At 44.1% G+C, this 25,871-nt stretch overlaps 1 protein-coding gene across 3 annotated transcripts in view; it reads right to left on the bottom strand.

Annotated features, from left to right (window-relative positions):
• Positions 1 to 5,405: 5,405 nt before the first annotated feature.
• macrod1 (mono-ADP ribosylhydrolase 1) overlaps positions 5,406 to 25,871 on the bottom strand; it is a 461,598-nt gene continuing 441,132 nt past the window's right edge. The window contains exon 11 of one of the 3 annotated variants that reach the window (XM_034181802.1): positions 5,406 to 5,907. Coding sequence is in view for 2 of the 3 variants with exons in the window: in XM_034181801.1 (XP_034037692.1) it covers positions 5,873 to 5,907 (35 nt within the window). In the remaining variant the exon portion in view is untranslated. The remainder of the gene's footprint in view (positions 5,908 to 25,871) is intronic. The other 2 variants (XM_034181801.1, XM_034181803.1) reach the window with 2 other exon arrangements.

The following is a 25,871-nucleotide window of genomic DNA, read 5'->3' as shown; positions in this document are numbered from 1 at the left end:
TTTAGTACAAATCAGAAATTAAGGAAATGTTTGTTGGATGTTTCTTTATCAGATGTTGTGCAGATTTAGTTATTCATTTAAATATTGTCTTAAGATATGACAATCTTCAGCTTAAGTAACTGCTTTTTAAATGAATTATAATATTCCATCCTGCTGGGTTGTAGCCACAGCGTTATTCGTCACATTGAGTACTTTGTAAAGAGAAGCAGGCTGAGACTCTGAGACCTCTGCCTCACACAAAAGTGGGAGGCAGCACTGAGTTCATCACAGACAAAGATGACAAAAAAACCCAGTAAGACAGGAACGGGCCTTTTCAGAATTATGTTTTTAAAAAATTAAGCTGCAGCTGTTGTGCAGCCTTTCAGCATTTTGTGTGTTCCTGTTACAAGGACGCCGTGTTTGACACCTCTGGTCTTCGAGCATCTGATCCACAGTCGTGGATTATTATCCGCACAAAGGACCTTTATAAAGTTGAGGGCCGCGGGCAGGCAGAGGGTCGCCGCTTCAGATGCTGACATAGATTCTCCTTTATCGCGCAATAAGATAAGCTTTGTCTCACGGGCTTTCTAAAAGTGACAAGATGAGGCAGGATTCCAGCTGGACCCCATTAGATAATTCCGCCATCCGTACAGCAGTTTAGTGCATTTTTAATCGCATTTGCTTTTCTCACTGCAAACAATCGTTACAAACAAAATTAGAAATGCTGCCACAAAGGTGCAACACTTAAATGGCAGTTAGCAGCGTGATTAAAAAGGTGCGATAATCACCAGTGAGGTGTGATCAGACACCTACAGGGACCAAATAATGTGACTAAACTGCATGTCCCCCCCCCCCAAAAAATCAAATAATCTTAAGCATTTTAGATGTAGATGTAGAATATAATGCCCAGCTGCTTCATGGCCAGGTGTGATATTGTCTCATTATGTAATTAAGAAATCAGCAGATTAAAAGTCTAGAGTTAATTTAAAGTGTTAATTAAATGTTAATTGATCATTAGGAAGTTGAAAGCATATGGCACAGTGTCTCAAATCTGCTGAGAGCAGATCGTCCTTAGAAAGCAGTTGACTGTGCATGAAGGAGACATCACCGACAACTTTTCAAGCTTCAGTGGCTGTGACTGGAGAGTGTGCATACAGCAATTTAGCCTGTTTTTTGTTGTCACAGATTTTCTGGCACAGCGTTCACCATAATGCACATGGTTTCTTGTTAATGTCTTCTGTGATGCTCGACTATAAAGTTGCAGGTGTAGAGGATTTTCTGAAAAAGAAGACCTGAAAGTTTAGCTACAAACTGCCAGAAGGTACATCTGAGATGCAAGTCTATATTTGATCTGTTCTGGTGAAAGAATGTCCTTCTCCACTCTACTCCACTATGAAGCTCAGAGTGGTGATGCAAAATGCAAAATTTTCAATGTGCACAATTTCTCTAATCACAGCCACATAAGCCTATAACGTTGTCTGGGTGTCTTGGTGGCTTTCCTCACTCTTCTCCTTCTTGCACAATGAATCAGTTTTTGAGAACTGTCTACTCTATGCAGATTTACCATAGAGTGTCATACTGTTTGTATTTCTTAGTAACTGATGTAAATAAAGTCCAAGACATATTCAGTGGCAGCTTTACCATCAGAGAGCCTCATTCACAACTACCACAAAAGACTCCAAGCTGTCACTGATGTTAAAGGGGCAATACACAGTATTAGGAACAGGGGTATGTAAATTTTTGATCAGGTTCATTTGGGTAATTTCTGTTGTCATTATGATTTAAAAAGAATAAACACAGTTGTTTGACAATAAATGACTTCACACAACCTGACTGGAAAACTTTTTTTGTGTGTTATCATTCATATTCTCTGAAAAATGGCCAACAAACCAAACATCTGCCAGGGTATGTAAACTTTTGAGCACAACTGTATGTCCTCTATGAGTAGCAACCATTGTTTGTAATTGGAGGAAGATTGAGAAGAGAAAGGTAGACATATTGTGTGTACAAGAGACCAAATGGATGGGAAGTAAAGCTAGGAGCATAGGCGGTGAGTTCAAGTTGTATCAAGGATGAGAAATGGTGTTGGGGTTATTTTAAAGGAAGAGTATGTTAAGAGCATGTTGGATATGGGGATGAATGTAAAGTTGGAAATTAAAGGGGTGATGATGAATATCATCAGTGCATATGTCCCAGATCCGAGATGAAGGAGAAAGAAGATTTCTGGAGTGAGTCAGATGAGGTGGTGTTGAGTGTTACCAAGCATGAAACAGTGGTGATAGGAGTGGACCTCAATGGCCATGTTGACATAGAGAACAGAGGTGATGAGCAAGTAATGGGTAGATATGGTATCAGGGATAGGAATGTGGAAGGGCAGTTGGTAGTCGATTTTGAAAAAGGATGGAAATGGCTGTGGTGAATACCTACTTTAAGAGAAGGGAGGAGTGCAGGGTGACATAAGAGTGGAGGAAGGTGCACTAAAAGAAGAGACTTACAGAGAGACTTACAGAGACCTTACAGAGACTGTAAGGTGGTGGCAGGGGAGAGTGCAGCTAGACAGCATAGGATGGTGGTTTGCAGGATGACTTTAGACCAGTGGTGTCCAAAATATTCCAGAAAGGGCCTAGAAGGTGCTGGTTTTCCTTGCAGGCACTGACTTCAGCATGTGATTTCACTGAATAACAACCCTTTGAACAGGTGGGATGAGTTCATCAGTGAAATCACCTGCTGGAATCAGTGGCTGCAAAGAAAACCTACACCCTCTCTGCCCTTTCTGGAATAATTTGGACACCACTGCTTTAGAGGTAAAGAAGAGGAAGAGTCAAAGCTCAACAAAAGATCAGATGGTGGAAGCTGAAGGAGGAAGACTGTTGTGTGAAATTCAGTGAGAAGGTAAGAGGCAGATGTGGTGAGGGACAGCTAGGAAAGTACCGGGTGTGACCTCTGGACAGTGTAAGGAAGACAAGGAGAACTGGTGGTGGAACAAAGATGTTCAGGAAAGCATAAGGAGAAAGAGGTTGGTGAAAACATTTTGGGATAGTTGGAAAGATGATGAAAGTAGACAGGAGTACAAGGAGATTTGGCGTAAGGCGAAAAGAGAAGTGGCAAAAGCAAAGGAAAAGGCATACTGTGAGCTGCACAAGAAGCTGAAGAGCAAGGAAGGAGAAAAGGACTTGCACCGAATGGCCAGACAAAGGGACAGAGCTGGAAAGGATGTGCAGCAGGTTAGGGTGGTAAAAGATGCACATTCTAATGTGCTGACAAGTGAGGAGAATGTGTTGAGAAGGTGGAGGAAATATTTTGAGGAGCTGATGAATAAAGAAAATTAGAGTGAGAAAAAGCTGGATGATGTAAGAGTAAATCAGGAAGTACAAGAGATTAGTAAAGATGAAGTGAGGGCAGCTATGAAGAGGATGAAGCATGGAAAGGCAGTTGGTCCAGATGACATTCCAGTGGAGGCATGGAAATGTCTAGGAGAGATGGCAGTGGAGTTTATAACCAGATTGTTTAATAAAATCTTGAAAAGTGAGAGAATACCTGAGTAGTGGCAACAAAGTGTGCTGTTTCCTATTTTTAAGAACAAGGGTGATGTGCAGAGGAAGAGTAAATACAGAGGCATAAAGTTGATCAGCCACAGCATGAAGTGATGGGAAATAGTAGTAGAAGCTAGGTAAGGTAGCTAAACTGCATGCAAGAAAGCTGGTGTTGACCAGTGTAATAGAAGGCATCATACTGTAGCCCGGGTACCTAGTTATGCATCATATTGTTTTATAAGGGAGAGATGCATATGCCTAAAATATCCAAGCACACCTAATAGTGCACTGCACTCCACTTAGCCTGGACATTGGTTGCATAATATGTAGAGAATCTGAATTTGAGGCATTCTGGCCTTTGATGACTGTGTGCAGTCAGACGGATGCCGCCATACTCAGTTACTGATTCCACTTATTCAACATTTTAACCGTTGGCCCAAATACTGTTCCTTGAAGCCATGTTTAAATGAAAATTCACTGCTGGATAAGTATGAAGAAAGCCTGATCATGCCTGGTGTGAAAAAGGGCAACAGGTTTCTGAATTCACAGCAGCAGCAAACTCAACTAGAACAGCAGCACACGCTCACGTGTCAAAGAAACATTGACAAGGTGGTAATCTGTGAGACTGCAGCCTGAAATAATTCTCCAGCTAACCACCAAGAACACTTTGGTCCTCCCACATGGTCCCACTTCCTATTGTCTCACAGCACACACACAGGTGCGTTAGCGGGCTGTGAGAGGTGAGCAATTTCCAGAGCCAACAGGATTATCAGTATATGTTCAGGAAGATGGCAGAGAATCAGCCTTCAAGTTAACGAAACAGTTAGTGTAATTGGTTTTCATCCGTCATCTCAAACAGAGCTGTGGACTGTTTGAGTCAGCGAGAGAGAGAGAGAGAGAGAGAGAGAGACGGGACAGTGATGAAAATTGGACTGAGGATAATGAGTCTCGTCTTTTCATCCTCCGATTCTCTCTCTCTCATTATTCAGAGTGACTGGTCGGCGAGTAGCTTCACAGTCTGCTGCTTATTAAAAAACCCAGAGCGCCTTCAGATGAGTTCATCAGGCTCTCCTTCCCTCTTTCCCCTCTATCCCTCCATCACATCCCCCTGCTGGCTGTGCTTCCTCTCATCCCTTTGCTCTCAACCTTTTCCTCCCCCTCCTCACTCTCAGTTTGAACTCCTGTATCCGTCCTCTCTTACTCTTTCGCTCCCTCTTCCATCTGTTTATTTTTTCCACCATCCTGTCGAGAAGAACAGCGAGAATGTGAACTGAGGAGGGAACAAGAGGAAGAAGGAGGGATGAGGACCAGACTAGAAACAAATCAAAGCACTGGGGAGCAGAAAAATCTCCTTTGTGACAGATGAGACTTTTAGAAAAAAGGTGCTTTCTAACAATCCCCTGTTGATATTTTTTGCCTTTTTTTTTTTTTTTAAATCCAGCTCCGCGCCCCTCCTGCTTGTACGTCTGCGACACTGTGGCAGATTGTTTGGAATCAATAAAGATGCTTGTTGGCAGATGAAAATCGTGGGGTGGGACGGGAGCTCACTAAACACTCATTTCGCTTCACACAAATCACTGCCTGCGTGCCGGCGACACGTGACGGCTACATCCTGCAACAAACAATTAAAAACTCATATAGAGGCACTGTAGGGAGACGCAAGCTGGCGCTCGCATAAATACACGGACGGCGTGTTCTGACAGGTGCACAGGCAGCAAGCGTAGATGGGATTTGGACAGCATGGGCGGGGGGAAATAAAGGAAAGGAGGAGTGACTCTTCTTCGAAAGGAACAGGTGCTGCAGTTGTCCCCAAAACAATATCAGGCTATAAAAATAAAAAAAATTATAAAGCTGACAAACAATGTCTTTTGGTTGTTTTCACACATACAGAAGATGGGAAGGGAAGCCGTGTATATTCACGTGAAGTAGTCCGTGCTGACGCCACGGCTCACTGACTCCTACCCTATCCCAAGAAATAATCCATTCCTGCACACCACCAGCCTGTGTGATTATAGTTTTAATAAGCCTTTGTCAGGTCAGGACAAATTACCACTGAGGACAGAAAGTATGATTCAACGTATGCACAGAGCGTTTGCAGAATTACGAACACCTTCTCAGCACCTCTCGTAACCGCCACTATTAGTGGGGGGGGAAACCAAGCAAGCAAGCAATCAGCATCTGGGGTGGCGGCCTGCAGAAGATCCGTGGTACACTTGAGAAAAGCAATCATCCATTTAGAAGTTATCTCGGTGCTGAAGAAGGTCTTGATCTGTGTCGCCGGCAGGGAGGAGGAGGAGGAATCTGGATGTCAAGACGAGTGGTCTGTATCCACAGCAACCGAACCTCACACTTCCACTCTCTCACAGTTTACTCTTGACAGTGGCCTGTGTGGGAGCTGGGCAAGAAAGAAGAAGGAAAAAAAAAAAAAAATCAACTTGTTAGACAAGTAGCGAGAACATTTTACTGTAGCCAGACAGCAGTTAATAGCATTTTGGCTTTTGGTGTGTCTGGCTGCTGCAGAGGAATCTGTTAGTGAGGATTAGTCACTCTGAGCTGAAAACGGCAAAAAGACACTCAGAAACATGCAAACGCAGTCACACGTCCAACACAGTCAGTGCGGTTGGTGCCAGGTGTTGGAGACGTGTTAGGGTTTATAGTGCAGACTTGGAGGTCTGCCTGCAGCAGCTCAGTCGCACAGGCAGACAGTTCCGGTCCATCTAGCAGCCAAGCACCACTGCTGCTCGCTCACTGCTGCTTCAAAATCTGCTGCACGTCCATTAGAGGAGAAAGACAGCGAGAGCTGGTGCACATTTTTAAAGGGACACACCTGCAGTTTTGGGAAATAAGCTCTTCAGTCAACCTGCCCAGTGTGATGATGTGAAGGTGTGATTTCATGCCTCATGCGAAGAGCTAATGCTGTGTCACAGTGTGAAGCTCTGCCATGTTGAGTTGGCAATACAAATCTGCCTCATTACAGAAGGACGCAAACTGTAAAGCTCAGCAGGTTCTCATGGCATGTTACACACAGCTCGGGAACTGTAGCAGGAACTATGATCCTTTGAGGAAGTCGGTGAGATTTCCGTTGTGCTGCACCATGTCACCAGGAACAATTTTACTTCCTGAAAGTTTCTGAAGCATTTACTGGTTTTTAGTTTAGAGTCGTGAACACTTGCTGACTGTAGATGTCCGCCAGCACAAGTGGACATCAAAAGACCAACTTTCAATGTTCACATAACAGCAATTTGGTTCATCAAACATGGTTATGAGCAACTGTGTCATCCACAATACGCAAGAATGCATATGCTAACCACTGTTAATTGACAGATATCGCAAGGGCTGTGATTGGTCACTTTTCCGCTTTCACTTCTTCCTCTCCCATCATATTTTAAAAGTTTTTGCAGTGTGCACACCAATTACATTTCGATCATGGATAAAATAAAGGAATGTTTGGCAGAAAAGTCCGCAAATGTGACTAACTTTATAACACGGACTCTAAGAACTACAAAGAAGCTCAAATGACCTGCAATTCATTGAGGGAAATTGCATGTAATGTTTGTTTTGAGGTTGATGATTGCACAAAAAAGTGGAGCTCGTTGAGGGACAAACTGATCCAGAAAAAGCCACGGTTCCCACCAACACGTCAGAGAATTTTAAAATGGTTATGCGCACGTTGACGTCATTGCACGGCCATAGAGTTATGTTGTAGAAGCATAAATTACTCTTTAGAGTTTTCAGGTACCACTCCGCAGCTGACATAGAAAAAAGTGACTCCACCAAATGTAGTCTTTTTAATGCACATAATGCGTTGGGCTTATTTAAGGCAGGCCTTTATTTATTATTATTTATTTATTGTTTAATCAAGGAAATGCGTAAGTCTAATTGGAGCTGGTTATTACCCATAGGTTGTTCGGCGCCTACTAACTGTAACTAATCCACGACATACATATAATGGATTTTGTCTGGTTTATACATTTAACAGATTTTGTCCATTTTATATATATAGTGGATTTTGTCTGTTTCATATATACAGTGGATTTCAATTATAATGGACAAAGTTCACTGGTCCACCTGAATCCATTATATGCAAGTTTTACTAGATATCCAAAAGTGAAGAATTTAGGATTGCGTGTGTCTGCTCGATCACACTGGCTGCTGTCTCTCTCTCTCTCTCTGACTGGGTCTGGGGGTGTCTGGCTGGACTGGCTGCTTCAGCTCGCTGGCCACACTCCGATCATTTGCTGGAAAAAGCTCCTCCGAGCAGGTTAAGTGACGGTGTATATCTCAAAATAGCTGTCCATCAAACCGGGATTCGGCCTTTTGACTGATCCTCCAATCAACAACGCGGAAGCTCAGTGTCCAGGCCAGCTGAAGCCGGCCCACAGCTCCATTCACTCCCAGAGATGCTGAGCATCCAGGGGTGGGACAAAACTGTGGCATTTATCCAATGACAGTCAAGTTTTGAGGAAATAAATAAAACTGTTCGATACAGTCCCATTGAAGTGAACGAACGCTCAGCTTCTATGGTCAAATGCATTGACCACAGACTGTATAAGAAAATGATTTCTTGAAATCTGTGGCATTGACGCTACAGGAATGTATGAGAAGTTAACAAAATCGAGTCAGTTAATTTGTGATAAGTCGCTGATTATGAACAAACTCATCTTCAAAATGAACGTGTTGGGAAAAATGTATGGGAAAAATGTTCTCAAAAACTAATCAAAAAACTGTGTTCATTTGTGGTGACTTAAATATTGATCTGCTCAATCCAAATAAGCATAAAATAACAGATGAATTTATCAGTATAATGTACAGTATGAGTTTATATCCAAAAATCACCAGGCCAAGCAGAATTACATCCCATAGTGCTACCTTAATTGATAATATATTCAGCAATGATATTGAGAATAACACTGTGAGTGGATTATTAATCAATGACATTAGTGATCATCTACCAGTTTTCATCGTTTATAATAGAAACCATCGGCGGAATCAGCCACAGGAGAAAATAAAATACAGGCGAGTGCGGACAGAGGAAAACATGAACACACTAAAGAAGGATTTACAGGAGTAAAACTGGGAAAAGGTATACAGTGAAAGTGATGTTGATAGTGCATATGAAACTTTTTTACAAATATTTACATCATATGATAAAAATTGTCCAATTAAACAAGACTACAGAAAACAAAAAATCCAAGCTCGACCATGGATGACGAAAGAGTTACGAAATGCATGTAATAAGAAAAATACACTGTATAGAGAATTCATAAAACTAAAGACTAAAGAGGCAGAAAATAGATATAAGAAATACAAAAATAGATTAACTAATATTATACGGGTATGTAGGAAGGAATATTATAGTAACATATTATATAATAACAAAAACAATATTAAAGGAATATGGGATATATTAAATAGCATTATCAAAAATGGTAATAAAAAACAGAGTTACCCTCAGTATTTCATTGATAATAATGTCAAGAAGGAAAATAAGGATGAGGTAGTCAACGGTTTTAATAATTTTTTTGTAAATATTGGACCAAGCTTGGCAGAAAAAATTCCCGATTCCCAACCTGAGGATTGGGATAATAATCTCATAGAAAGAAATCCCTGTTCAATGTTCCTCACAGCAGTGGATGGAAAAGAAATTATAGACATTGTGAATAATTGTAAATATAAAACATCTACCGATTTAAATGAAATTGATATGGTGGTGGTAAAACAGGTCATTGAATGGATTGTAGAACCATTAACATACATCTGTAACTTATCATTTCAAACCGGTAAATTTCCCAATCAAATGAAAATAGCTAAGGTTGTGCCGCTGTATAAGACTGGGGATAGACACCACTTCACAAATTATAGACCTGTTTCTTTGCTTCCACAATTTTCCAAATTATTAGAAAAGTTATTCAATAATAGATTAGACAAATTCATAAATAAACATAAATTACTTACTGATAGTCAATATGGATTCAGAGCACATAGTTCAACATCACTTGCATTAATAGAATCAGTTGAGGAGATTACAAACGCCATAGACCACAAATTACATTCAGTTGGAATATTTATAGACCTTAAAAAGGCTTTTGATACAATCAATCATGACATATTAATCAATAAACTTGAACAGTATGGGATTAGGGGGTTGGTGTTGCACTGGGTGAGAAGCTACTTAACTAACAGAAAACAGTTTGTGAAGTTGGGGGAATATACATCATCATGCTTGGACAATGCTTGTGGCGTCCCACAGGGGTCAGTATTGGGTCCAAAACTGTTTCTAATTTATATAAATGATATTGTCAATGTTTCCAAAATATTAAAATTAGTATTATTTGCAGATGACACAAGCATTTTTTGTTCAGGGGGGATTTGCAGGAGTTACTGAGGAGGATCAGTATAGAAATGGGAAAATTGAAAATATGGTTTGACAGAAACAAATTATCATTAAACTTAAGTAAAACAAAATACATGTTATTTGGCTATTGTAATACAGACATACAGGTTCAGTTACAAGTCGAGGGGGTAGATATTGAAAGGGTACATGAAAATAAGTTTCTGGGGGTGATAATAGATGATAAGATAAACTGCAAGACTCATATAAAACATATACAAAGTAAACTGTGAAGAAGCATTTCAGTTCTAAACAAAGCGAAACATATTCTGGACCACAACTCACTCCGCATTCTTTACTGCTCACTGGTTTTACCATATTTACAGTACTGTGCAGAGGTATGGGGTAATACTTATAAAGGTACAACACAATCACTATCAGTAATGCAGAAAGAGCTATAAGAATTATTCATAATACTGGCTATAGAGATCATACAAATCCACTATTTTTACAATCCAAATTCTTAAAATTCACAGACTTGGTTCATTTTCAAACAGTACAAATTGTGTATAAAGCAATAAACAATTTACTTCCAGCAAATATTAAAAATATGTTTTTTAACAGATCAGGGGATTACAGTCTGAGGGGGAAATTTAATTTAAAGCATCAGTGGGCACGAACAACATTAAAAGGTTTCTGTATTTCTGTCTGTGGGGTGAGGATGTGGAATAGATTGGGAGTGGGGCTCAAGCAATGTCCAAGCATGAACCAGTTCAAACAGCGGTACAAAAATATGTTTTTTTCTAGGTATAGGGAGGAGGAAGGGTAATGAGGGTTAGGGTGTTTTTGTTTTTTGCTTCGGCTTGTAAATATATAGTATTTTGTATGTAAGTAGGTATGTGTAGGTGTATATTTATGTTTGTGTATATATATGTGTATATATATGTATATGTGTGTATATATGTGTATGTATATGTGTATGTATGTTGATGTGTGTATGTATGTATATATATATTGATATCGGTTTAGGTGTGTAGGAATCTATGTGTATATGTGGCAAAGGGTATTACTGGTTGTGGGGAAGAAGGGGTAGGAATAAATAAGCTGATGCTTCACCCTACCCCTTTTCGGACATGTTGGGTACACAGTAGGAACTTTTTTGTTGTTGTCTTTACTGATCTATCTTGTAATTGTTGTTGTATCAAATGTTTGAAATAAACAGTTTTCATTCATTCATTTTCATTTTCATTCATTCATTCATTCATTCATTCATTCATTCATTCATTCATTCATTCATTCATTCATTCATTCAACGTGTTCTAACGCATTTGTAGCCAATGAAATGTTAACACAACTGTACATATTTGACCATTTAATTTTTGACATTTTAGGGAAAGCTGAGCTTCTCTTGGAGTCTTAGAGAAATTGCCTCTTATACCTCTTAACGTGTTGGCCGCCTACCCACATTGATCATAACTGACAAGTTTGAAGATGCTCTCGAGACGTTTTGCAGTTGTAGTTGCATGGAGGCTGTGGACTGTGTTGATTTTCATTTTCATTTTGAATAAAAGGAGTGTCTTGAGCATTGTGGTTGACGAGTGACGCTGCAGTTCCAAAGACAGCAGACAGACATACAGTAGTGTTCAGAATAATAGTAGTGCTATGTGACTAAAAAGATTAATCCAGGTTTTGAGTATATTTCTTATTGTTACATGGGAAACAAGGTACCAGTAGATTCAGTAGATTCTCACAAATCCAACAAGACCAAGCATTCATGATATGCACACTCTTAAGGCTATGAAATTGGGCTATTAGTAAAAAAAAAGTAGAAAAGCGGGTGTTCACAATAATAGTAGTGTGGCATTCAGTCAGTGAGTTTGTCAATTTTGTGGAACAAACAGGTGTGAATCAGGTGTCCCCTATTTAAGGATGAAGCCAGCACCTGTTGAACATGCTTTTCTCTTTGAAAGCCTGAGGAAAATGGGACGTTCAAGACATTGTTCAGAAGAATAGCGTAGTTTGATTAAAAAGTTGATTGGAGAGGGGAAACGTTATACGCAGGTGCAAAAAATTATAGGCTGTTCATCTACAATGATCTCCAATGTTACTCCCAACACTACTGTATGGGAGTAACACTGAGCCAATTCACAAATGAAAACCAATATGGAGTTTATCAAAATGGTATGACAATTTCTGGAATTTTGTGGCTGCTATCATTTGTTTAAGGTTTCTGTACCAAATAAACATGTGATGGTAAACAATGTGGTGGAGCATTCATTACTGGGTTTCCAACATACATTGTTTCCCTTTGATGGTGTTCGTGTCTCAGCTTATCTCTACCAACTGATCGGTGGCACATCGTATTGTGATACCAGTCAATTGTTCCTTCACTCATCCACGTGTCTGCACGAGGAATAAATCAGCTCTTACGCAGACAAGTCACTGACACATCTCTCAGTCAGTCTTTACACACTATAGTATATCTTTAGAATAGTTCTAAGTGGTTCCCAGTTTAGTTCCAAACAGCTGGTATAAACAGGGTTGAAGCCGTTACAGTATCTGTAGATAGAAAACAAATAAATTAGCTTCACAATCTGACCGTTAAATCAAAGCTCACCACCAGCACAGACTTTAAGTCATTAAGAGCTTATTTTCCCGGCTGTCAACGTGTTCGTCTGTATGAAAACCACAACAGAGTTTCTTCAGGTTCATGTAAACCTTCAAGTAAAACAGAGATTTTCTCTTGTTATAAATGATTGGGGGATTTTGCTTCAGACTTGCTGGTTACAAACATTCCATGATAAAACATTGTTTCTGCATAAAGGAGCAAAAACAAGGTCACAGTTTGAGAGCCTATCATTTTTTATTTTTTGCAATTGATCTTCCCTAAGGCCTGCTCTGAAATGAGCAAGAAATCCCTTTTTTTGTGTGTGTGTCTGCTCCTGCTGGTTGGATCTGTCTGCAAAAGATAAAGAAAGACTTAGCTAATATCTCAGTGTAAAGCTGCTGTGAGAGAAATACTGCAGTCAATGTGATTGTTCTTTCATTTTTAACCAGCTGCTGTGTTTTTTTCCTTTCACTTTCCTCTTACGTGAGAATATGTTACAAGTTATAAATTCTCCATGTGTGATCTTCTGTTATATGTATATTAGTGCTTTTTTTTAAAAAAATACTGTCTGCTGCTGCTTTGGTGACATTTAATGGAAATGTCATGTGTACTGTTTATACATTTTCTTAAAATGTTAAGCAGAATGCAGTGTTTCCTCGCTGGGTGAAATCGGCACACGTTAGAGGCATTTTTCTGTTGGCTGCTTTGACTTTAATGCCAGACACGAGAAAAGTCTCCTGCATTTAAAATTAAGCACGACACTGATTCTTCTTCACTTGTTCCTCTGCTCAGGTTTTCTCCTGTTCACATTTAACATCTCTGTGGCGTTCTGTTTATTATGGTTGGATTGTTCACTTCGTGTTCATGGGGTTATTCGGGTATAACGCTTGTCTTCCTTCATTGAGGATGTTCAGTGGGTTGACAATTATCATCCACAGCCTGTAACCTTACAGAACACTTTGACTCACGTGCAGACGGGAGAGTCACGGGTCCACACCAGGGCATGTGAGCGATCACCATGACCTGAGCTGAACATTAGTGGATATGCAAAACAGGACGGGGAAACTACATAATTTAGCATGTAGTATGAGCTCATCAAAATAATGTCAGGAAAGTAACAGCAGCAATAACTAATAAAGGCTGTGGTCCATAAATAACAAGGAACACACCAGCCCTCTGAATTTTTTTCAGTAAAAACTGGTGTTCGTTTTACGGAAGTGTTCTGGCTCCACCGCGGTTCAGTGCTTGCATGGACTAGTTGTTGAGGAAAGGTTTACAGACTTTGACTTTGTGAAAGATGGTGTGATGTAGATGAATCATTGCCCTGATTCCAGCACTTGAAAAATTGAGTGAGCAATCAGAGAATTTGGGTTTACGATTACACCATGCCTCCGCAATTGTACACTACCCTACGAAAGTCTGGCGAAAAATCCTTTTAGGTTTTTATCAGTACATACCAGCATTGCTAGATTTTATTCATCCCGTGGGACTTTGCTGGCAGTGAAGCTTCAAAACCACAGAAGGAGAAGAGGTGGGCCAAGCTTCCCCCTGCGTGCAACATACGCAGGCATTCCTGCGTACTAGATACACAGTACAATGTATCCCTACGCAGGCCCGGTTTGAAAGGGGCTTAAGCTCCTTCAATGCCTTCCTGGACTCGGCCATCAGAAACACATCTGCATGCAGGGAAAGTACTGAACTTGTAATGACAGTCACTTATCTTGGAAGATGCCTGGGAAGAGCTTATGGAGTTATGAGGTTGCTGGACAGCGGTGTGTGGCGATGCCGGTATCTTGACAGGACAATGAAGATGCATGTACAGTAGTGTTCAGAATAATAGTAGTGTTATGTGACTAAAAAGATTAATCCAGGTTTTGAGTATATTTCTTATTGTTTCATGGGAAACAAGGTACCAGTAGATTCAGTAGATTCTCACAAATCCAACAAGACCAAGCATTCATGATATGCACACTCTTAAGGCTATGAAATTGGGCTATTATTAAAAAAGTAGAAAAGGGGGTGTTCACAACAACAGTAGCATCTGCTGTTGATGCTACAAACTCAAAACTATTACGTTCAAACTGCTTTTTTAGCAATCCTGTGAATCACTAAACTAGTATTTAGTTGTATAACCACAGTTTTGTCATGATTTCTTCACATCTGCAAGGCATTAATTTTGTTGGTTTGTAACCAAGATTTTTCTCATTTACTAGTGTGCTTGGGGCCATTGTCTTGTTGAAACACCCATTTCAAGGGCATGTCCTCTTCAGCATAAGGCAACATGACCTCTTCAAGTATTCTGACATATCCAAACTGATCCATGATACCTGGTATGCGATATATAGTCCCAACACCATAGTAGGAGAAACATGCCCATATCATGATGCTTGCACCAAGCATTCATAATATGCACACTCTTAAGGCTATGAAATTGGGCTATTAGTAAAAAAAAGTAGAAAAGGGGGTGTTCACAATAATAGTAGTGTGGCATTCAGTCAGTGAGTTCATAAATTTTGTGGAACAAACAGGTGTGAATCAGGTGTCCCCTATTTAAGGATGAAGCCAGCACCTGTTGAACATGCTTTTCTCTTTGAAAGCCTGAGGAAAATGGGACGTTCAAGACATTGTTCAGAAGAACGGCGTAGTTTGATTAAAAAGTTGATTGGAGTGGGGAAAACTTATACACAGGTGAAAAAAATTATAGGCTGTTCATCTACAATGATCTACAATGTTACTCCCAACACTACTGTATGGGAGTAACACTGAGCCAATTCACAAATGAAAACCAACATGGAGTTTATCAAAATGGTATGACAATTATTGGAATAAGTTTCTGGAATTTTGTGGCTGCTATCATTTGTTTAAGGTTTCTGTACCAAATAAACATGTGGTGGTAAACAATGTGGTGGAGCATTCATTACTGGGTTTCCAACATACATACTGTGATATATAGGCCCAACACCATAGTAGCAGAAACATGCCCATATCATGATGCTTGCACCACCATGCTTCACTGTCTTCACTGTGAACTGTGGCTTGGATTCAGAGTTTGGGGGTCATCTAACAAACTGTCTGCGGCCCTTGGACCCAAAAAGAACAATTTTACTCTCATCAGTCCACAAAATATTCCTCCATTTCTCTTTAGGCCAGTTGATGTGTTCTTTGGCAAATTGTAACCTCTTCTGCACGTCTTTTATTTAACAGAGGGACTTTGTGGGGGATTCTTGCAAATAAATTAGCTTCACACAGGCGTCGTCTAACTGTCACAGCACTGTCTTTGATCATCCTGGAGCTGATCAATGGGTGAGCCTTTGCCATTCTGGTTATTCTTCTATCCATTTTGATGGTTGATTTCCGTCTTCCATGCGTCTCTGTTTTTTTTGTCCATTTTAAAGCATTGGAGATCATTGTAGATGAACAGCCTATAATTTTTGTTGCACCTGTGTATAAGTTTTCCCCTCTCCAATCAACTTTTTAATCAAACTATGCTGTTTCTTGTGAAGGTGTCGTGACACGGACCCACAACAGGGGGCGTAAATGAACGGACAATGGATAAGCCAAAAAAGTAACAATTTAATGTTGTGAATCGCACAACGACGTACAGACAATAACAATATGGTGGAACGTCAAATATACACAAGGTGATGTGTGGGCAGGCTCGAAGATAGAAGACACCTGGCGAGAGAAGAGCCAGATCCCACACAGCTTCCACCACCAACGGATCTGAAGAACACCAGAGCCGCCAAGCCCTGCGCCCCAGGTGGCCACTGTCTTCAGCAGTCAGACCCGGTACTGCTGGCAGAGAACAGAAACAGTAATGATGAGTGTGAGTTCGCACACTCAGTAAACCCACAGTCAGTGTTCAGTGAGGAGGGAGCACCTCCACCTCCAATCACACACTCGTGCAGCTCCTGTTTAACCACTTATCTGGTCTGGGGTGTGAGGCGAAGCCGTCGCAGTCCACACCAAACGCCAATTCACAGACAAGGACACGTCACAGGAAAACGGCTGCAAATGAGATCAGACTATTAGTCACTGTTTAAGCTTAGCAGAGAAATTACCTGAATGGTAGCTGATTTCTCAGCGGGGAGGTGGAGTTGCAGTCCGGCCTTTATGGTGGTGGTGATGTGGATGAGTGACAGCTGGTGCTGATGACGAGTGACAGCTGTCACTCCCGGTTGCTATGACGCCCTCTCGTGCTTGAAGCCCGCACTTCAAGCAGGGCGCCATCTGGTGGTGGTGGGCCAGCAGTACCTCCTCTTCAGCGGCTCACACAACAGGACCCCCCCCTCAACGGGCGCCTCCTGGCACCCGACCAGGCTTGTCCGGGTGCCGCCGGTAGAAGTCGGCCAGGAGAGCCGGGTCCAGGATGAAGCTCCTCTTCACCCAGGAGCGTTCTTCGGGTCCATACCCCTCCCGGTCCACCAAATACTGGAACCCCCGGCCCTTCCGACGGACGTCCAGGAGCCGGCACACAGTCCAAGCCGGCTCCCCGTCGATGATCCGGGCAGGAGGCGGCGCCGGTCCGGGGGTACAGAGGGGTGAAACGTGGTGAGGCTTGATACGTGACACGTGGAAAACCGGATGTATCCGCAGTGAAGCTGAAGCTGCCAGCTTCACTGCGGCTGGACAGAGGATTTTGGTTATGGTGAATGGTCCTATGTACCTGTCCTTAAGCTTCTGGGATTCCACCTGCAGGGGGATGTCCTTTGTGGATAGCCAAACCTCCTGCCCGGGCTGGTATACAGGGGTCGGGGAACGCCGGCGGTCTGCATGGGCTTTAGCCCTCGTCCGGGCTCTGAGCAGGGCAGAGCGGGCGGTACACCACACCCGACGGCACTTCCTCAGATGGGCCTGGACCGAGGGCACCGCGACCTCTCCCTCCACTAGCGGAAACAATGGGGGCTGGTACCCCAAACACACTTCAAACGGGGAGAGGCCGGTGGCAGATGAAACTTGGCTATTATGAGCGTACTCGATCCAGGCCAGATGGTTGCTCCAGGCCGTCGGGTGCGCGGAGGTCACGCAGCGGAGGGCCTGCTCCAGTTCCTGGTTCGTCCGCTCTGCCTGCCCGTTCGTCTGGGGGTGGTACCCAGACGAGAGACTGACGGTGGCCCCCAGTTCCCTGCAGAAACTCCTCCAGACCTGGGAGGAGAACTGAGGACCACGATCCGAGACAATGTCCGATGGAATCCCATGCAGACGCACGACATGGTGGACCAGGAGGTCTGCAGTCTCCTGGGCCGTAGGGAGCTTCGGGAGGGCCACGAAGTGGGCCGCCTTGGAGAACCGGTCCACTATCGTGAGGATGGTAGTCATGCCCTGGGACGGCGGGAGGCCCGTGACAAAGTCTAGGCCGATGTGAGACCAGGGGCGATGAGGCACGGGCAGAGGCTGGAGGAGGCCTTGGGCCTTGTGGTGGTCGGCTTTGCCCCTGGCACAGGTGGTGCAGGCCTGGACATACTCCCGGACGTCGGCTTCCATAGACGCCCACCAGAAGCGCTGCCGGACCACTGCCACGGTCCTTCGCACCCCTGGATGACAGGAGAGCTTGGAACCGTGACAGAAGTCAAGGACCGCAGCCCTGGCCTCTGGTGGGACGTACAATTTGTTCTTCGGACCTGTCCCCGGGTCCGGGCTACGTGTCAGGGCCTCCCGGACGGTCTTCTCCACGTCCCAGGTAAGGGTGGCCACGACAGTGGACTCGGGGATGATGGTTTCAGGGGGGTCTGACAGCTCGGTCTTGACCTCCTCTTCATGCACCCGGGACAGGGCGTCAGATCGTTGGTTTTTTGTCCCGGGGCGGTAGGTGATCCGAAAGTCAAAACACCCGAAGAACAGCGACCAGCGGGCTTGCCTGGGGTTCAGACGCCTGGCGAATGTACTCCAGGTTCCGAGGGTCCGTGAAAACCGTAAATGGTACCGATGCTCCCTCCAACAGGTGTCTCCACTCCTCAAGAGCCTCCTTCACCGCAAGACGTTCCCGATTGCCGACGTCATAGTTCCTTTCAGCCGGGGTCAACCTGCGGGAAAAGTAGGCACATGGATGGAGAACCTTGTCGGACTCCCCACTCTGGGATAGCACGGCTCCTATCCCTGAGTCAGAGGCGTCCACTTCAACTACAAACTGGCGATTGGGATCGGGCTGCACCAGAACTGGTGCAGTCGAGAACCGGCGTTTCAACTCCCTAAACGCGGCTTCGCACCGATCCGACCAGGTGAAGGGGCCTTTTGTGGAGGTCAGGGCTGTCAGGGGGCTCACTACCTGACTGTAGCCCTTGATGAACCTCCAGTAGAAATTTGCAAAACCGAGGAACTGTTGTAGTTTCCTACGGTTGGTTGGTTGGGGCCAATCTCTCACCGCCGCAACCTTGGCCGGATCAGGGGCGACGGAGTTGGAGGAGATTATGAACCCCAGGAAGGACAAAGAAGTGCGGTGGAACTCGCACTTCTCGCCCTTCACAAACAGCCGGTTCTCCAACAACCGCTGTAGGACCTGACGTACATGCTTGACATGGGTCTCAGGATCCGGAGAAAAGATGAGTATATCGTCTAGATATACGAAGACAAACCGATGCAGGAAGTCCCGCAAGACGTCATTAACCAATGCTTGGAACGTCGCGGGCGCATTGGTGAGGCCGAATGGCATGACCAGGTACTCAAAGTGACCTAATGGGGTGTTAAATGCCGTCTTCCACTCGTCTCCCTCCCGGATCCGAACCAGGTGATAAGCATTCCTAAGATCCAATTTTGTGAAAATTTGGCCTCCATGCAAGGGCGTGAACACTGAATCCAACAGAGGTAGCGGGTATCGGTTGCGAACCGTGATCTCGTTCAGCCCTCTGTAATCAATGCATGGACGGAGTCCGCCGTCCTTCTTGCCCACAAAAAAGAAACCAGCACCCATCGGGCAGGTGGAGTTCCAGATCAACCCGGCAGCTAACGAGTCCTGGATGTAGGTTTCCATTGATTCGCGTTCCAGACGTGAGAGGTTGTACAGCCTGCTGGACGGGTACTCAGCGCCCGGTATCAAATCAATGGCACAATCGTACGGACGGTGTGGGGACAGCGTGAGTGCCAGATCCTTGCTGAAGACGTCAGCAAGGTCATGGTACTCGGCTGGCACCGCCGCCAGATTGGGGGGGACTAAAGCCTCCTCCTTAGCTGTCACACCGGGTGGAACCGAGGATCCTAAACACTCCTGGTGGCAGGTTTCGCTCCACTGAACCACAACCCCAGACGGCCAATCAATCCGGGGATTGTGTTTTAACACCCATGGAAAACCCAAAATCACTCGGGAGGTAGAAGGTGTTACATAAAACACAATCTCCTCCCTGTGATTCCCAGACACCACCAATGTCACTGGCTGTGTCTGGTGTGTGATTAGTGGAAGAAGGGTGCCATCTAGTGCCCGCACCGACAATGGTGACGGTAGGGCCACTAGAGGGAGCCCAACCTCCTTTGCCCATCTGCTATCCAGCAGATTCCCTCCGACCCCGTGTCCACCAGTGCTGGGGCGTGAAGGGTTAGATCCCCACTCAGGATCGTGACTGGGATACGTGCAGATTGTCGGGGTCTCCCCGCGTGGGTGTTGTGACCCACCCTTAGCCCAGTCTCTAAGGACGAGTGCTGCTGTTTTGACCGTTTGGGGCATTCTCTCTGTGTATGCTCGGTTGAGCTGCAGAGAAAACACTCTCCACGGATCAGCCTCCTTTGTCTCTGCTCTGATCGTTTTTTGGCCCTGCTCATTTCCATAGTCAGCAGGGGGAGCTGTCATCACGTGGAGAGCCCTGGCTGTGGAGCGTGGGGAAGTCGGCTCCCTTTCGGACCCGGGAGGAAGAGGGACGGCTTGTGCCTGACCACGCCCTTCGTCTCGCTGCCGTCTGTGTTCTGTTAATCGGTTGTCTAACCGTATAACCAGGTCGATAAGCCCGTCTAAATCCCGCGGCTCGTCCTTTGCCACCAGGTGCTCCTTAAGGACCGGCGACAGTCCGTTTACAAAGGCGGCGCGGAGCGCAACAGCATTCCAGCCAGCTCGTGCTGCCGCGATGCGGAAGTCGACTGCATACTTCGCTGCACTCCGACACCCCTGTCTTATCGACAGCAGCACGCTTGAAGCGGTCTCGCCTCTATGAGGGTGGTTGAACACCTGTCGGAACTCCCTCACAAACTCAGTGTAAATTGTTAGGAGCCATGAATTCTGCTCCCAGAGCGCCGTAGCCCAGGCGCGTGCCTCTCCTCGAAGCAAATTTATAACGTAAGCCACCCGGCTAGCATCTGGCGCGTACATGACGGGACGCTGTGAAAAGACGAGCGAGCACTGCATCAAGAAGTCCGCGCACGTCTCGACACAGCCTCCGTACGGCTCCGGAGGGCTTATGTATGCTTCAGGGGAAGGTGGGGGGGTTCGTTGAACGACCAGTGGAATGTCTGTCTCTGGCATACGGTCAGCAGGAGGAGGTGCTGCAGCAGCGCCCTGATCATGCGCTTCCACCTGGGCGGTGAGAGCCTCCATCCTCCGATTGAGAATAATACCCTGCTCGGTAACTAAGTCCAACCGAGCAGTAAAAGCGGTTAAGATGTGCTGCAGCTCACCTAACACGCCTCCTGCTGGCGCCTGTGCACCTCGCTCTTCCATATTGGCTGTTCAAGCGATGGTTGAAGCCCCTCGGGATCCGTGACGCTGGCCGAGAAATCCTGTTGTGAAGGTGTCGTGACACGGACCCACAACAGGGGGCGTAAATGAACGGACAATGGATAAGCCAAAAAAGTAACAATTTAATGTTGTGAATCGCACAATGACGTACAGACAATAACAATATGGTGGAACGTCAAATATACACAAGGTGACGTGTGGGCAGGCTCGAAGATAGAAGACACCTGGCGAGAGAAGAGCCGGATCCCACACAGCTTCCACCACCAACGGATCTGAAGAACACCGGAGCCGCCAAGCCCTGCGCCCCAGGTGGCCACTGTCTTCAGCAGTCAGACCCGGTACTGCTGGCAGAGAACAGAAACAGTAATGATGAGTGTGAGTTCGCACACTCAGTAATCCCACAGTCAGTGTTCAGTGAGGAGGGAGCACCTCCACCTCCAATCACACACTCGTGCAGCTCCTTTTTAACCACTTATCTGGTCTGGGGTGTGAGGCGAAGCCGTCGCAGTCCACACCAAATGCCAATTCACAGACAAGGACACGTCACAGGAAAACGGCTGCAAATGAGATCAGACTATTAGTCACTGTTTAAGCTTAGCAGAGAAATTACCTGAATGGTAGCTGATTTCTCGGCTGGGAGGTGGAGTTGCAGTCCGGCCTTTATGGTGGTGGTGATGTGGATGAGTGACAGCTGGTGCTGATGACGAGTGACACTTCAAGCAGGGCGCCATCTGGTGGTGGTGGGCCAGCAGTACCTCCTCTTCAGTGGCCCACACAACACTGTTCTTCTGAACAATGTCTTGAATGTCCCATTTTCCTCAGGCTTTCAAAGAGAAAAGCATGTTCAACAGGTGCTGGCTTCATCCTTTAATAGGGGACACCTGATTCACACCTGTTTGTTCCATAAAATTGACGAACTCACTGACTGTATGCCACACTACTATTATTGTGAACACCCCCTTTTCTACTTTTTTTTACTAATAGCCCAATTTCATAGCCTTAAGAGTGTGCATATCATGAATGCTTGGTCTTGTTGGATTTGTGAGAATCTACTGAATCTACTGGTACCTTGTTTCCCATGTAACAATAAGAAATATACTCAAAACCTGGATTAATCTTTTTAGTCACATAGCACTACTATTATTCTGAACACTACTGTATGACGAAAGGCGCCTGAACATGCACCTCTTAGAGTCCGAGCCACTTAACCACCTTCGGGTGTTCATTAAATCATATTTTTGGGGGAATGCGTGGTGGTTCTCCTAATGGTTCAGTTTGTTGTGGACATTAAGAGTTATGAGCCGCATATTTTCTCAGTAATGGTACATTAAGTGGATCTAAGGGATGAAATTACCAAACAGCTGCTAAAAGTGCTAACATCATAAGCATACAACATTAAATCTGACGACAGTTTCACTCTGCACGAATACTGACGTCTGATCCATTAGGACGTTTCACCACAACAAGCCAGATTATTCCAGGTGTTTGTAATAAAATACTCCAAAACAAGCAGACACAACCTGCACATCGAGCGTACTCTGAGCAAAGACGAACATGCCAAACATGCAAAGATCTGCATGTTTGGCGTAAAGCCAGTGCTGCAGTCTTGAACACTGCAATAAGCTGCCATTAACAGAGGCAAGTGTTTACCTCAGTTTTTTTTGGGATGGTCAGTGTATCAGTGGATAAACTGCGGAAGGGTACAATTAAATGCAATTAATTGTGGCTGCAGCTATCGATTCATTTAGTAATCGAGTATTCTATTGATTATTCTGCCGATTAATCGAGTAATCAGATAAAAAGTACTTCTGCGTTTTTAAACATCAATAGTCCAGGACTCTCCCTAAGCAATGGGTCAATGTCACTGCGCCAAAGTGTTGACATTTTGTTGAAATGGCGATGGGATGTGGTGTCTGTTTTGTTTTGTTTTTTTGTTTGTTTTGTTTTTGTAAAATTGAACCATTTTTGAGTTTTAAGGTTGGTGGACTGGGTCCATGAGTTAATTTTTTCTTTCTCTGCGATTCAGCAGATGCATTTCAGCTGGAGGTTGATCATGCCAGCCTCCCAGTCAGTTTTTTTTTTTTGTATTATTATTATTTTATTTAAGTTACAGTGTTTGTGAATCTTGTGTGTTGCCCAAAAAAGCAAAAAATTAAAACGCGAAACACTCAGTGCGAGTCTGAACATAACACAGAAGAAAGTGGACTTTTGCTGAGAGGATCTTTCAGAAACTAATTGTCAGTGTGGCCGGGGACAAAGCTGTGACTCGCCCAGTGTGAGCGGAGTGCTGAGTAAGTTGGTTCCACTCCTCCAGCCAAGGCAAAGGAGTCGGTATGGGTTATTTGGTCACGTGACTTTTAGTGAGGATTCTGACATTTTGCTGATTGGCTGAGACACGCTGCTCTCTGATTGGCTGCAGCCTTTGTTTACAACGTAGCACTGGTACCACAGTCTCTGGAGGAGTGGAACCAACTTACATTTTCGGTGGTTACGCCACAGCCAATCACAGAGCATGGCGTGATAGCCAATAGTGGCCGATGTATCAGATAGACCAATCACAGCCATGTTTTCAAAAACACGTTACCAGTCTCTTTGTATAAGAGACTGTGGTACCAGTGCTAAGTACTGAGCCTCTCATACTGGGCAGAGAGAGACAGCAGCCGGCCGCCGGGCGAGTCACTCCCCACGTAGAGCGGATCATGTGTTAAAAACACGCTACTTCACTTTAAATGCACAATCAGTCTATTTCAGATGATCAGCGTGGACCCTCTTTCCCTTAAAAGGCTTTATTTTACTCTGCGTGTTGCGTTGGAAAGCAGTAGCTTTTGGTGCTAAATTGCTCTAGTCTTCTTCTGTTTTTTTCTCAGGATGTTACAGCGCCACACACAGGCCTGGCATATGTACTACAAAGCTAAATGGAGCTTCGTGGCACAGAATTTGCCTCAAACATTTTTTGATACAATTACTTGAGTTACTCGACTAATTGTTTCAGCCCTACATGTAATGTTCCTGTTTGGAACCGTGATCTGCATGTACCTCTGGATGGGGGCTCCAAAGTGTGACCATAGATCATAGATCATTGTCTTAACAGTTGTTTTTGCTTCTTGAGGTGGCATAGGAAATGTTTCCCCCAGCTGGTGAACTGGACCATATCAGGAGAAGGATGTATATTACCTCCCAGGGGAGGAGGTGGGAAATGGTCCAGCACATCAAGATGCAAACAGTCAATAGGTGCTTCAACCTGGTAATTTGGCCCACTGTGAGTGGATGCTGGATTTCTGTGCTTTACACTGTGGGCACCTCAGTATATGCAGGCAAACATCAATCCTGATGCCATAATCATGGGAATTTTGTCAATGACCCAGCAGGATCTTTGTCTTTGTTTATTAGATCAGGATATAAGTTGTGGAAAACCCTTGCAACCACAGTGATACAACCAATGGAAGAAGATGAGCAGCAGCCACTTGCTCTCTGTTGCCAATTATGCAAAACTCCATGACAAAGCTGGGTCCAGCTGAGCAAGTATTTCCTCGCTGCTTGATTTTCCACTGCTGCTTGTTGATACATTGGGAATGATTCCTGATTCCTTCCAGTTGCTTAACTGTAAAGTATTGGATCATTCTTTTGGGCTGCTGCCATGTGTTTAAATTTCAATTTTCAGTTTACTGAGAGAGTTCGACTTTGATTAGACTGCCGGTAAAGATATGATTTACAGTAGTGTTCAGAATAATAGTAGTGCTATGTGACTAAAACGATTAATCCAGGTTTTGAGTATATTTCCTATTGTTACATGGAAACAAGGTACCAGTAGATTCAGTAGATTCTCACAAATCCAACAAGACCAAGCATTCATGATATGCACACTCTTAAGGCTATGAAATTGGGCTATTAGTAAAAAAAAAGTAGAAAAGGGGGTGTTCACAATAATAGTAGTGTGGCATTCAGTCAGTGAGTTTGTCAATTTTGTGGAACAAACAGGTGTGAATCAGGTGTCCCCTATTTAAGGATGAAGCCAACACCTGTTGAACATGCTTTTCTCTTTGAAAGCCTGAGGAAAATGGGACGTTCAAGACATTGTTCAGAAGAACAGCGTAGTTTGATTAAAAAGTTGATTGGAGAGGGGAAAATGTATACGCAGGTGCAAAAAATTATAGGCTGTTCATCTACAATGATCTCCAATGCTTTAAAATGGACAAAAAAAACAGGAGACATGTGGAAGAAAATGGAAAACAATCATCAAAATGGATAGAAGAATAACCAGAATGGCAAAGGCTCACCCATTGATCAGCTCCAGGATGATCAAAGACAGTCTGGAGTTACCTGTAAGTGCTGTGACAGTTAGAAGACGCCTGTGTGAAGCTAATTTATTTGCAAGAATCCCCCGCAAAGTCCTTCTGTTAAATAAAAAACATGTGCAGAAGTGGTTACAATTTGCCAAAGAACACATCAACTGTCCTAAAGAGAAATGGAGGAATATTTTGTGGACTGATGAGAGTAAAATTGTTCTTTTTGGGTCCAAGGGCCACAGACAGTTTGTGAGATGACCCCAAAACTCTGAATTCAAGCCACAGTTCACAGTGAAGACCGTGAAGCATGGTGGTGCAAGCATCATGATATGGGCATGTTTCTCCTACTATGGTGTTGGGCCTATATATCGCATATCAGGTATCATGGATGAGTTTGGATATGTCAAAATACTTGAAGAGGTCATGTTGTCTTATGCTGAAGAGGACATGCCCTTGAAATGGGTGTTTCAACAAGACA

Source organism: Thalassophryne amazonica, chromosome 11 (assembly GCF_902500255.1).
Source record: "Thalassophryne amazonica chromosome 11, fThaAma1.1, whole genome shotgun sequence".
Classification (NCBI taxonomy): Eukaryota; Metazoa; Chordata; class Actinopteri; order Batrachoidiformes; family Batrachoididae; genus Thalassophryne; species Thalassophryne amazonica.
The sequence above is the reverse complement of the archived record's forward strand: the minus strand, read 5'-3'. Positions and strand labels throughout refer to the sequence as shown.